General features: G+C 36.5%; 1 protein-coding gene across 4 annotated transcripts in view; it reads left to right on the top strand.

Annotated features, from left to right (window-relative positions):
• The window catches only part of LOC127437640 (scavenger receptor class F member 2-like), a 45,461-nt gene that overhangs the window by 7,828 nt on the left and 22,455 nt on the right, over positions 1 to 15,178 (top strand). For 3 of the 4 annotated variants that reach the window (XM_051692686.1, XM_051692704.1, XM_051692695.1), the window contains 4 exons: positions 1,731 to 2,250; positions 5,613 to 5,831; positions 6,606 to 6,734; positions 7,821 to 7,924. In XM_051692686.1, the coding sequence (XP_051548646.1) occupies positions 1,731 to 2,250; positions 5,613 to 5,831; positions 6,606 to 6,734; positions 7,821 to 7,924 (972 nt within the window). The remainder of the gene's footprint in view (positions 1 to 1,730; positions 2,251 to 5,612; positions 5,832 to 6,605; positions 6,735 to 7,820; positions 7,925 to 15,178) is intronic. The other variant, XM_051692713.1, reaches the window with a different exon arrangement.

Here is a 15,178-nt window from a genome sequence, read left to right as displayed (position 1 = left end):
CTATAAATCTCCACTTTCAAACAGCCCTTCTAAGCACACTTCTCCCCTATGAGTTCTTCTTTTGTTTTTGGTGATTCGCATTCTTTGTGCATATCGCCACCTACTGGGCAGGGAGGAGACTTTATAGTAAAAAAAATACTTAAATATTGATCTGTTTGCCACCCACACCTATCATATCACTTCTGAAACATGGATTTAATCACTGGAGTTGTTTGTATTACTTTCATGCTCCTTTTATATGCTTTTTGGAGCTTCAAAGTTTTGGACCCTTTTGACTTGTATTATATGCAACTACAGAACTGAGATATTCTTCTAAAAAGCATTGTTTGTCTTCAGCAGAAGAAAGAAAGTCATACACATCTGGGATGGATTGATGGTGAGTAAATGATGAGAGAATTTTCATTTTTGGGTGAATTATAACTTTAACATTGTCTGCTTCTCTAAATAACAATACAAATATTTTAATAAAAAAAGAAATAACTTTCTTTGTCTCTGAAACAACTTTTTGTTTCTGGTGACGCAACCAAGGTCTTACTTTCCACGATCAAATCAAATTCTGATGAATAAAGTCCTGCCTTCCATTACTTATTGTTGAATATTCTGTTTTAATCAGAAATTAAGTTTAATGTATTGTGAATGCCATTTCATGTTGTTTTTAAACACGTCTATGACAGCTTAAGGAGGAATTCAAATAATTCCCTCGGCCACTACATATCACACTTAATTCCAAAAGGGTAATTTTATAAAGTGTTAAAATTACATTTTGAAGAACTGACCAATCAGGGTTTACACAAACATGAAATATCGGCAAGTTAACGGAAAAGTTTACCCAAAAATGATAATCCAAACCATGAATTAGCCAATGCAAGTTCTTGCGAGAACATCAATTTATAAAAGCATTTACTGTATATTCATTCTTCTGTCAAAACATGTGTATTATTTGAGGTGTAAAGTTTTTTAAATCATTGTTATTATGGTTGTTTTAGGCTTTATGCATTACGATATAAAATGAGTGTAAGGGGGTTTGGTGGAAAGGAGGAGGCGAGAACCGGCTTGACAACTGAAATAATAATTTAATGAACAACTTAACCAAAAACACACAAACATAAACACACACAGCGCAGCTGCCTGTAATTCTCTCTCTCTCGAACTGCCGTCCCCGGCCGCCCCCACACCCCGCCCGCCCCACCAGGCCGACCGGGGACCGGGCGCGCCACCCCAGCCCGGTCCCGCCCTCCTCGGCCCCACAATGAGATATTACTTTACACAGAAAAGGTTAGTTATAGATTTTATCACACTTAAATCATGTTAACAAACATATTGTTTATGTCTTGTGGCTATACTTTCGAAACAATGTGTATTTTAACATTTAGGGATTGGCCCCATTCACTTCTATTGTAAGTGCTTTACTGTAACCCAGAATTGTTTTTTAAAGAAAAAGAGGGACAAGTCGAAAAAAAATTGTGGTTATCAACGTTATGCTACAAATGCTGTCGATTGAGCTAAACTTGTATTAAATCCTTTTGTGTTCTGCATAAGAAAGATAGCCATACATTTTTGGAACGACATGTATGTGAGTAAATGATTGCAGAATTTTTGTTTTTAGTGAACCATTCCTTTAAGCTTAACAACAGCCTGTTATCACTCCTTTAGCTTGCCAGTTGCACAGTACACAACTATTATCTACGGTCATGTAAATTATAACCTGTGCATGTTTCTGACTCCCCTAGAGTGCCCCCCTCAGTTCTGGGGTCCAGACTGCAAAGGCATGTGCACATGTCACCCTAATGGTAAATGTGACGACGTGACCGGAAAATGCACGTGCTACCCCAACCGCTGGGGTGAAAACTGTGAGAAGCCCTGCCATTGCCAGAAAGGGAAGTGTGACCAGGAATCGGGAAAATGCACCTGCCACGCCGGTTACTGGGGGCCTCAGTGCAACAATAACTGCTACTGCAGCATCAACTCGGTGTGTGATCAGGGCACGGGGCGATGCATCTGTAACCCGGGCTGGTTCGGGCGAAACTGCGGGGCTCAGTGCACGTGTAACAACTCACCTTGTGAGCAGTTTACAGGCCGATGCCAGTGCAGGGAGAGGCTCTGGGGTCAACGTTGTGAGCGGTACTGCCAGTGCGTGCATGGGAAGTGTAACCCAGTGGACGGATCGTGTACCTGTAAACCCGGATATAGAGGGAAGTTGTGCCGGGAACCATGCCCAGCTGGATTCTATGGACAGAACTGCAGAAACAGGTGAGAAAAACATCATATTTAAGATCTATAGTACAGTTCACCCTAATATGAAAATTCTGTCATTCATTTACTCACCCTTATGTAGTTCTAAACCCCAATGAGTTTTTTGCTTCTGTGGAATGCAAAAAAGGAGAAATTTTGAAGAATGTTTTTTATTTTCAACACATCAAAAGGGTTATTCTCATGAAAACTGTCACAAGAATGTTCTACAACCCCAACTCCAAAAAAGTTGGGACAGTATGAAAAATGCTAATAAAAACAAAAAGTAGTGATTTGTAAATTATATTCACTCTTTGCTATATTGAAAACACTACAGCTATAAATTATGTGATGTTTTACCTTGTGAATTTCATTGTTTGTTTGTTTTTTATGAACAGTAATTTTAAATCAAATGATTGCAACACACTCCAAAAAAGTTGAGACAAGGGCAATTAAAGACTAATAAAAATTTGACGACTTGAAATAACAAGGTGATGTTAAACAGGAGATGTTAAACAGGTGAGGCAATTGTGCCATTGTATATAAGGAGCCTCAAAAAACAGCCTAGTTCTTCAAGAGCAAGGATCATTCGAGACTTGTCAGTTTGCCAACAGATGCTTCAGTGAATAATCCAGCACTTTGAGAACAATGTTCCCCAAAGACAAATTGGAAGGATTTTGGGCATTTCATCCTCTACAGTGCACAATATAGTTAAAAGATTCAAGGAACCTGGTCAAATCTCGTTGCGTAAAGGGCAAGACGAAAACCATTTCTGAATGTGCGTGATCTCTGATTCCTCAGACGTCACTGTCTTAAAAAACATCATTCATCTGTAATGGATTCATGAAAATGGGCTTGGGATTACTTTAGTAAACCTTTGTTAGTCAACACCATTCGCCGCTGCATCCACAGATGCAAGTTAAGACTTTACTATACAAAGCAGAAGCCTTACATCAACACTGTTCAGAAGTGCTGCCAACATCTCTGGGCTCGGTCTCATCTTAGATGGAAAGTATAACAGTGGAACTGTGTTTTTTGGTCCAGTGAGTCCACATTTCAAATAGTTTTTGAAAAACACAGCTGTTGTGTTCTCCGGGCCAAAGAGGAAAAGGACCATCCAAGTTGTTATCAGCGTCATGTCCAAAAGCCAGTGTCTGTATGGGCCAGGGGTGTGTCAGTGCCCATGGCATGGGTAATTTGCACATCTGTGAGAACACCATGAATGCAGACAGATATGTACACATTTTGGAGCAGCATATACTGCCATCCAGCACCGTCTTTTCCAGAAACGTCCCTGCATTTTCAGCAGGACAAGTTCAAACCACATACTGGCCGAATAAGCAGAGAGTGTGGTTGCTAGATTGGCCTGCCTGCAGTCCTGACCATCTCCAATTGAGAATGTGTGGTGCATTATGAAGCGCACAATAAGGCAACAAAGACCCCGTACAATTATGCAGCTAAAGACCTACATAATGGATGAAGGGGAAAATTCCACTTTTTAAACTTAAAAAACTTGTGTCTTCAGTGCCTAAATGCTTAATAAGTGTTATTAGAAGAAATGGTGATGTTTCACAGTGGTAAACACTCGACTGTCCCAACTTTTTTGGAGCGTGTTGCAATCATCTGATTTGAAATTACATTTCATTTAAAAAAAATAAATAAAAAATGAAATTCACAAGGTAAAACATCATATTATGTGTAGTTGTAGCGTTTTCAATATAGCAAAGGGTGAATATAATTTACAATCACTCCTTTTAGTTTTTATTAGCATTATTCATACTGTTCAAACTTTTTCGGATTTGGGGTTGTATATATATATATATATATATATATATATATATATATATATATATATATATATATATATATATATACTGTATATGCATATACTGTATATATATTTCGTATACCGTAATGAATCTGGACGTTACGTTTTAATATATTGTTTTCAATGATGATTCTTTTTACAGTGTACAGTCTTTATATATATATATATATATATATATATATATATATATATATATATATATTACAGTATAAAAGATGTTCTATATATATATATATAAATGAAAGGCAGTGCCAAGGAAGTACTATTATGATGAATAAATAATTTACAGTTTAAGTAATATATAATTTTTTCACATTGCGGTATATCTTGCATAATATCTTAATGACCATTATGAGTTTTAGGGATAAAATGTGCGCAACTGTGATACAAATAATGTCTCAATGTAAACAATCTTAATGGCTTCATTTTCTATATGCAAAATATTACTTCTTATTTGTTTCTTTAGTTTGTGCAGTAAACAGGACATTTTCTTAACAGGTTTTATTAGAATAATCAACAAGCATTCAATAATCTGGGGACTATCAAGGTTCAAAAGGATAAAAAAAAAAGCACCATAAAATCACCATAAAAGTAGTCAGTGCGATTTATTTTGGCAATATTTCAAGTCTTTCAAGGTCCGTTCCTCACACAAAGCTATCATATAGCTTCAAAAGACTTGGAATATAGTGCATATACTGTAGTAAGTCATAAAAACTTCTTTTATGGTGCTTTTTTGTAACTTGAAAGAGGAAAGAAATCATGGAATAACCTGTGTGATAACCAGGGACTAAAAACTAAATGTTTTTCATTTTGATTTGTTCTGAGCAAAGACTATATTTTTCCATTTTAGTTGAAAAGATCTGCAGCCTCCTTCCCAAATGGTAACCGGTTAGAACAAAGTAAAAGAAGAGTTAATAACGTTCTTTTTAAAAGGACAGTCTTCTACGCATTGAGGGGAGGGGTTCACTGAACAATAATTCAGTGAAGACTTGGAAACAACTGAGAAATATACTTTTTATCTCTAATAATATTTTCCTTGTATCTGGATTAAACGTGCATGTACAATATATGTAGTAATTATACATTGTTGTTAAAAAGGTCTTCATTCACAGAATGCAACATCCACAACGGGCAATTAGGCAAAGAAATTTGTGATGCAGCAGTTTCCTTCAGGATCAAAGCACGTTTAATTTTTTGTAGTTTAAAGTTTTGTAGTAAAAGTGGTGTAGTTCCAAACATTTACTATGATAAACCCTTTGACCTTTGGTTTCATGAAAAAAATGATCGGAACTAAATTAACTGGTTATAACTGGATGCCAGCATTTAAAAATAACGTTTTAACTCCAGAACAAATGAAAATCACTTTGTTCCCGTTTTCGGTTACGTTCTGCAAAAAATTTAGTTTCAGTTTTTGTTTTTGTTTTTTAAGAGTGATACATGTTTGTCTACCTCCAGTCTGTTGGGACTTTCTGATTTTTATTGGCATAACTCTACAGAGGTTTTGACTGACTATACCTGGTCCATCCTGGTCTTTCCTTGTTTCCATTGATCCCAGGTGTGGTCACTGTAAAGGCCAGCAGCCCTGTAAGGTGACTGAAGGGCGTTGTGTAACCTGTGAGAGTGGCTGGAATGGAACTAAATGTGATCAGATGTGTGCACCTGGTTACTTTGGAGAGAACTGTATGAATCAGTGTCCACCCTGCAAAGATGGTCACTACTGCAACCGTATTGATGGAAAGTGTTCCCACTGCAATCCTGGCTGGATTGGAGATCGGTATGAACTTCAGCAGATCGTGAATACCATTGTAGCTGACTGTAGAAAAACAAATATTCTTAGGCCAAGTACACACTAATATGTTTATGGCTGAAAACTGAGCTTACAGTTTTTCAATGCAAAATCAATGCGTTTTCAACCAAGAATATTTTAGTGTGGAAGTGGCCTTATTTAAACAAGAATGAAACAAAACTACAAAGATACCATTCATAATCGGTTGTTTTTTGTTTATTAGTTGGTACTAGACAGGTCTGTAAAAACTATCAATCAAAAGTTTGGACACACCTACTAATGCTTTATTATGTTGGCTTCACAAAACTAGTTATGCTGGCTTGACAAAGTCAACATATTGTTATTCTACAAAATCCCTAAATGAAGACCAACATTTCTGACTGGAACTCTTCCTAGAGCTTTCAAGCTACATCCACTAAACTTGCTTCAGACCATCAGCCTGTTCTGACTCGAGTTGTTATATCTTTTCTAACTGATAAGGTTGTCCCATAGTGGACGATCCAAAATCCCCCAAATCTCCTTCCTTCCTTCCTACCTACTGTACCTTTCTTTCTTTCCTAGCCTACCTTTCTTTCTTTCTTTCTTTCTGAAAGCATAAGCCTTAGATCCAAGGGATTGTACGATCATGACTGGTAGTGTATGTGGCTCCTCAAATACATGTATTTATTTTGGGAGATTTTCTCATTATCTGAAATTATCTTTGAATTCACTGATTCTCAGTCTGTTTATAATCTCTCTCTTTCTCTGTACTCATGTTTTTAGCTGTGAAGTGAGCTGCCCTAACGGCACCTATGGGGAAAACTGTGAAAAAGATTGCAGCCATTGTTTTAATGGCGACTGCCATTTTGCCACGGGAGAGTGTCTGTGTGACCCTGGCTTTTACGGGACATAGTAAGTCAAATCACTCACATATTTTCAAATTTCACCATCTTGATGTCTAGGCCTGTTTCCATTTTGGTATGAATCACTATTCTATGAGTCATTCCAAATGGTTTTAAAGATGGTTAAGGCATTAAAACAATTGCAGGATGGTCAATAGGACACCCCAAACATTAAATGGTAAATTATTTCTTGTAAATAGCTCTAATGGCTTTGAACAATGCATCATAGACAGGCATGTGGAAACCCAAGGGAAACACAAACTCATCACATAAATATGTTTTACGAGGACAAGATTTGCCCTTAGAATAGAAGGATGGCATTTTGTATGCTCTTTTGGTGTATAATTACAGTGCTTGTAAGGCAGCACTCTTTTAATATTCATTAAACATTCTGTTTTTCTTCTCAATAATTTTCTGCAATTAATTCAAACTCATTTAACCTAGAGACTCCATTCAAACTTTGTTTTGTAGATAATTTCAGTATAAGGTGTATAATCATTTTGTTTGTTACAGACTTTATCTCCTATTGACCTGCATAATTAGAATGTTCAATTGACGCCCCATAATATTTGCATACTGATATGCGATTGGTCATCTGTCTTGCATTTATTTCTATACTGAATTGTAATAATTGTTTATTATTATTTATTTATTTAATGCAATTCTCTTGCTGCCTTGCAAGCACTTTTATTTCCTTTTGGAAATGCTCATTTAATTTATTTCACTCATTTGATGAGATTATTTAAAATGTAGTGTTGAGTAAGACCAATCAAGTATTATTTTAAAATTGACCAAAAACATAGTTTGATTGCAAAAGCTTTTATGAAGATATGATAAAAGGAAATTATTATTATTATGTTTTTTAATTATTATTATTAAGTCCACATGAAATCAAAATGGTCCCAATTAACTTTTTAAAAAAGCATTTTCCAGGCCTTTTTTGCGCACAATTCATTGAGTCATTTATTTGATTCATTCCGAATACCTTATAAGTTGCATTGTCAATATGTACGTTTAACCACAATTTCTGTTGCTATGTAACAGTGCTTTTATTGATTCTTTTCCTAAAAATGTTATTTTTCTTTTCTTTTTTTAGCTGCAACCTGACCTGTGAGTTTGGTCAGTTTGGAGTGAACTGTGCCCAAACCTGTCCGTGCCATGACAATAACTGCAATCCAGTGTCAGGGGCCTGCAACCTATGTAAGAAAAATTAATTTCTGTTTCTCTTTGGGAAAAAAAATAAAATAAAAATAGTAATTTCTTGAGCTTTGCTATGTCATTTGCTATGGAGACCTACTTGTTGTGTCCAAGCTAACATTAGTCACATTTTCCATTGCGTAAAGAGAGGGAGAAAGAACTGCCCAGTTGACGCTGAGGTCAAGTCAAGATTCGACCTTTTGACTCAATTTACCAGTGTGTCAGTAACAAAAGTTGGAACAAGATGCTTTTAAATCAGTATAATGTGTTATATTCATGGGATACTCAATGAGACAGTTCACCCAAAAACAAATGTCTGGCGATGGACGGAATGGAATGCTAGCTTACTACTTACTTAAAACTATATAGTATATACTGTATACTACCTACCATTTCTTAAAAATAGTATGCAAAATAGGATGCATTACACAACATTAAACATTTCACACAAATTTCACATAGTAATATCATGTTGCATGTTTATCTGTTGAATAATACACATTTTACCAAATGTAGGTCTTCAGGTATTCCATGCATAAAACAAAATCACATACTATGTGTAGTATGCATTCTATATACTAAACAAATAGTAAGAGGAGCCCTTACAAAAAATCTACAGTTCTGGAAAACTAGCCACAAACTTGCCACAAATTTGCCACAAATCTGCCACTCATTATTTTCGCATGCAAATGAGCTTGTGTTGCGCCGCAATTGTTTGCCAGAAGTTTGCAGCTCTTCACCAGTAGTGATGAACCTGCAGCAAACCTTTGGCAACAATGGAAAATTTGCTGCAAGTTTGCCGTAAAGCTCATTTGCATGTGAAAATGATCAGTGGTGAATTTGTGGCAAGTTTGCAGCAAATCTGCAATGAATTCTTGATTTTTTTTTCTCCACTGTTTTGTAAGGGAGTGTGTTAGTACACTATTCTGAAAACAGACATCATTTTGCCATCACACACTAACCGTCAAGTCACTCCAAATATGCAGAATTTTTTTTATGGAACACAAATTTGAAATTTTTAGCAGACTTTCCAAAATCCTCTTTCATACAAATTAATTCAATTCATTCAACAAAGTAAATAGTAACTGAGATTGTCAAGCACCTAAAAGGACAGAAAAGTACCGTAAAATGTGTCCATACCACTATGTTCATATACAGTATTCACTGTTATTCTCAGACTGGTCTCATGAAAATGTCATTACTGTGGCGATTTGTTTGCTAAAAATGATAGTACGTGGTTCATCACACTTATCACTGCAGTTCGGTGGTGAAATGTCCACTGTGTGGCGCTAAAGTCGAGTAAAATTTTCTCCCAAACAGATGTTTTTTCTTTTTTTTTAAGGTTAATGCTTTATTGAAATTTAAATCAACAAAACCTACATACAACCCTAAATATTAAACTTAAACCTTACCAATAGTGTCATAAAAAGCCAATGTGAGATGAAAAGAGCAATCGCTGAAGCAATCACATCATATCGCGATGCTTCGACAACATGTTCGGCTCAATTGTCGACTTGCGTGCTCTTTAGGACTCATACTCTGGTCTAATGCATCACAAGTGCAATGCTTTGTCAGATGAGCTACTGCGCAATGTATCACGCTCGAACAAGCTTGTAAATTTAGCTGGTTATCTAATGCAAGCATTTAAATGTATCGCCTTACAAATGATGCACTGTAGTAAAAGTGTTTTAATGTCATCATAAGATAGCATTGTGTGAGGAACAGAGTGAAAAGTATGTGTTTATGAACTTAGAATCAGCCTTTCTATGTGAAAGTGAATAAAATTTGTTGTTGTGACCCCTCTAGTGTTCATTTCACCTGAAAACTGGCACGATACAATAAACAACTTTTTTGAATCCAGAACATTTAATAAACTTTTAAGTTACTTAATCTTCAATATTATCACATATTATTTTGGAGTTCAATAATTTCCCTTTAAAAATCCATGAGAAAAACTTGATGTGCAGGCAAATAAACACACCGTTGCTATTGGTAACATGCCTCAGTAGATGTTTGTGTGCGCAGTTCTCACTATGTAGGTCACTGCAGTAGACAGCAGCAGTTTTAACATGGCGGCGCTGATGGTGTTTCCAGAGTGGTGTCTTATTTTTATGGCTGTGTTTTTCTTTTTTTTTTTGTGGCTTTTGTCCCACTCGCAAAGTGAGTTAGTGAGAGCTGGTGTTGTTTCACACAGCTGAGAGAAATACTACAGGAAGAGAGGAGAAACAGAATAATGAGGAAAGGTGTGGGTCAACAGGGACCCGAGTGAAAGCAGACATGATGTCGTAGTGGCCGAGCTCAGTGAGGCCTTCCTTGACAGAGCTGTGCTTGCAGGATATGTGTGGATGTCTCCACACTCCACAGTACACTTGTACTGAGCTTTATACTTCTGTGATACAGTGCCTGAGACACAAATCAGATAATTAAATAGGTTGTCATTTGTTATAATGCTTATAGTGTTTAAGAAGCAAATGTTTGCACAATAAATATTATAAAAGCTTAAATTATACCATGAAATCAAAATAGAAGTTTTGGAGCTTTTAGTCCATGTCTGTTAGCTTTGAGGCATTCTATTTGCTAGTGTACTCTTAACCGTTGACAAAATTAAAGGGATAGTTCACCCCAAAATTAAAATTCTGTCATCATTTATTCACCCTCATATCATTCCAGACCCGTAGGAATTCCTTTCTTCTGAGGAACACAAAAGGATATATTTTAAACCTTGACTGCATACATTGGGTCTATAGTGACCCGGGATGTCATTCAACCTCCTTTACCTAATTCATTTTGGATTATACCCCCACTTCTTTAGTATTCCTCAACCTTTCTCTTCTAAATCGTCTAACAGTAAACAAAAAAACAAAAAAAGCAAAAATTGCAAAGAAATAAAAATAATAATAATTCTAATTGTTAAAATACCAAAAGTTTATAGTGTCTTTATTTACCTGAGATACAGTATGTAATAGTGTCACAATATCTATTTCCACTTCTAAAAATACAATTGTAGGATATCTATTTCTTTGTTTATTATAAGAAAAATGAGTGACATATTCATACAAACTACTACTACTATAGTATCCCTTATGCATGTACACATACTGTACATATTATACATGTGGTGAACAGTCGGACCAGATGACATTCCATGAGCCAGTTTATGGCAGATCCCCTCTCTTACTGTCAAGGCTAAGAAGAGTGGTTCCATTTTGATTGGATCGTGGCAGGACCAACACAAACAAATGCCAAGCACAGCCATCAGATAAGCTGCTCGGACAACTGTCAGACACCCCTCACAAGGCAGGAAAGATCTTCTAATACGTTGGAAAATCCTTCTAATTGGTTAATGAGAGGTTTCTTAGCAACCTCTCACACCCCCCATCCTAAGGTTTGACCTAATACAAGAGGTGAGAAGGGCCATAAATATCTTCAAGACCTCTCGAAGCAGCATTAACTTACCATGTTGCAAAAGCTTAAACAATGAAGCCACAAAGACAAATCTTTACACACAAACTTTTGTTCCTAACATGGACACCAACTTCAACTCATACACTCCATGTTTGTTCACAGAACTGTTTAAGTAAATTGCAGTTGTTCAATTAGCACAATAGTTCACACAAACTGAACTATGATGGCATAAATTAATGCATGTGCAATATTTAATCTTTTAATATCACATTTTCTTTATATCTTCAGAAAAATGGCAAGAGTATTTTTGAAGGAAAAGGAAAAATGCATAGATGAGACTTTAAAGACCTTGTTCTAACTATGTACTTTAAAATTTGCAAATGTTCCTCACAAAGAAGAGAGGATGACACTGTGTGGGCCCCCTCCAATATCAGCAGCCAATCATAACCCTGAAACAAGAAGCACCAAACTGAAATCTCCTCCTCATCAGGAAGGTATAAAGCGTCTTTACAACAGCCACACCTTTGTTCTGGTCTCACTTTACGATAGAGAGATGATAACAGAACAATAATCAGTGTTCTGAGTTCCTGGCTGTTTGAGTTTGGGAGCAATAGCAGAATAATAATGAACATTCTGAATCTCTGGCCTGAGTGGTAGGAGATGTAACAGGATTCAAACCATCCAACATGCTAAGTCTCCACTTCACAGAGAGAGAGAGAGAGAGAGAGGATAACAGATCACCCAACGTTCTTAGTGCCCATCCCAGAAACAGCAGAAGTTCGACTAAGTAACAAGTCTCACTACAAGAGACTATTGCAATGGCAAGTTCGGAATCCCTATACTAGGGAGATAACTACAGCTACAAGGTTTAGCTCTGCGAGAAAACCTTCTCTTCAAGTTGCGTACATCTGCATGTTCCAGATGATGAATCTTGCACCGACATAAGGGCTGTATTTCTGCGTGTTCCAGATTGCAAGAACCCTCTCGGTGCAGGAGATCAGTATTCCTCAGTTCCTTCGTGTCCAAGGCTGTTAAAACAGAATCCAGCTCCTTCCCCACTGTAATGTGGCCCTGAGCCCCAGTGGAAGACATCGCCGTCACTGAACTCATTGATCGATCAAGGAGAACGTAAATATCCCTACTAAACCTCTTTCCAGAGACCTTGGCATTAGTGTATACTATTAGTTTATGATCATCTAATGTTCCTTAGATTGCATAACCTGTGTATCAGATGTATAGCAAATAAACTTTGAGTTATTTGTTTAAATAGAAATACGATTTTCACCTTATTAATTAACAGAGAAACAGCAATTTATCTTTCCATAAGAAATGGCAAAGTCATACTTTGCCATTGCTACATCCAATTCAACCACTTACATCTTTCTATCCTATGCATTATCCGTCACCTTGTTGTACCAACACAAAGAGGCACCAAAACACTTTCACGGACTTTCAGCTTCATCATACCACGTTGGTGGAACGACCTTCCCAGCTCCATCTGTGAAGCTGACTCACTCTCTGTCTTCAAAAAACAACTAAAAACACATCTTTTCCATGAGCACTTAACCAGTCATTAAAAAAAAAAAAAAAAAAATCCTGTTGCACTTTATTCTGTTTTGAATACTATTCTGATGTTAGTGATACTTTGTAATATGGCACTTTTCATACCACTGTCTCCTTAGGATGATTCGCTTATGTCTTCCTCTTTTGTAAGTCGCTTTGGATAAAAGCGTCTGCCAAATGAATAAATGTAAACGTAAATGCATTTTATTTACCTATTCATTTATTTGATCTTTTAGCATATTAGTACCATTTTGTAGTTTTTGTTAGTTTATTTATCTTTTGTAAATAAAACTAAGTTTATTACAGCTGTGTGTCCCTTGTGTTGATGATACAGGAGAGCTCTAAAGGTTAGGCTGAATTTGACAAATCCTTCAGATTAATCAGATGACTAACTCCCTCCAATTTACATATTTATTTTACTGTTAAGGTGAAACTCCTTAGCTGGTGCCCCAAGGATGGAGGGAGGGGTCTGATATTAATAATCACACACACATACACCTTAAGTGAAGTGTGATCAAAAATCACCACATATTTTGGTGTCTTGTGTAAGGCCCAGTTCATTGCAATTGGTGCCAGGGTGATTCTCGCTACATACATGTTATTGGTTACTAAAGTTGGTGCTGTTGTTTCAGTGATTGACTTGATTTACATTTGACATTGCTATTTGACAAGAAGCAACATGGAAGTAAACTATAGCAAGTGTAACACATGAACAGGATGATTTGGCTATTGGCATTTGGGTGTACTACTGAAACTCTGCAAGTTGTACATATATTTCAACTCAATATAAGTGCCTGAGAAAATACATACAGTATGTGTAGTTTATGTTTTGCTCAATATATGCATTTGACAGCCAGTTGAGTCTCATAAAATTTCAGCATGGAAGTAGTGAATCTTGTTCTATCATTTTCTGCATCATCTCTTTGATATTTGAAAAATAAAACACCAAAATATAACAGAATATATTCAATTCTATTATTTTATAATTGTCCTAAAAATACTTTGGAAAAATTTGACACTATCTGGGTATATTGTTGATCCATTTGTGATAGATATGTGCCAGGTCGCTAAAGAAAGAAGGTATGTAATAATGTTTTGCAAAACGCCCATGTGTTTAAGAATGTTAAAAGAATGTTGCGATCACTGATTTCTTTACAATAGCAGTGGATAGTGCCTGATTTTAAAGCTTAAAAAAGCAGCCAAAAAAAGTGTCATAAATGTAATCTGTGACTTGTGCGTCATGTTCTGAAAGTTTTGTGAAAATCTAATCAAATCATTGATCTACTTATGTAAACAGAGCCCAAATCAAATGTGGCAACACATCAACATCAACGCTCATTGGTTCTTGTGTGTCTCATGACCAAACGTCACATCTAAAGAGAGTGAATAACAACTTAAAGGTGCACTCAGTCATTTTTTGAAGTATGGCTTACACTGACACCTAGTGGCCTGGATGCTGCATCATTCAAATACAGTAGTTTTCAGTTACCAATGCCATTGTAGAAATCCACTATGAACAGTAAAGGCCCAGGTATATTTAGTTTTTGCATGTTTCTGATCGGCTCGCGCCTGGTCGACCGCGTTGCCTTTCTGAGTATACTTTTCTAACCGTGCGCGTGTTTGACGTATGCCCACTACAACATCTTTGTAATACTCTTTTAGTACAATCAATAGCAGGCGCATGCTTCAGCGACGCGCACAGCCGAGGACCACATCTGCTGGTCAAGGAAATCTAGGCGGCTGTGCTGATGACGCAATTTGTGTCACACATACTGTGAGCGGAGCAATCCGCAACGCAGACAACCGAAGTATAATTTGGCTTTAAACCAGGATTAATTTAGTCCATGAATGAAAGTTACTGAGATTAAGCGAGTAGGATTCAGCTAGTCACGTGATGCTAACATTGCTGCCCCCATGAGGGCGGCTCTCACCAGGTAGAATATAAGAGCTTTTAGAAGGTTAATGACATGACGGAACTCTTCGTCTCACATGAGTGGTCATTATTTTATACATGTGTTTCAAAATTACTATCCATTTCTTTAAAAGTAAATATTTTTAAATTAGAAAAAAATTAGTGGGTGCACTTTTAAATTTCCATCTGTTCATCATACAAAGTGATTGTAAGCCCCCGTAAACCAATAGGAAACTGTAGTTCCAATAGGAAATGCGTCAACACAGGAAAGAAAACTGAGTTTGTCAAGCTATTTCATGGGGTTTTTAAAGGAATATTTTTGGATAAATACAACCAAAGCATGCTGTCGATTGCTACACAACTGCTACTCATTTTGA

The sequence above is a fragment of the Myxocyprinus asiaticus genome, chromosome 4 (assembly GCF_019703515.2).
Source record: "Myxocyprinus asiaticus isolate MX2 ecotype Aquarium Trade chromosome 4, UBuf_Myxa_2, whole genome shotgun sequence".
Classification (NCBI taxonomy): domain Eukaryota; kingdom Metazoa; phylum Chordata; class Actinopteri; order Cypriniformes; family Catostomidae; genus Myxocyprinus; species Myxocyprinus asiaticus.
This window is presented reverse-complemented; position numbering and strand designations above follow the sequence as displayed.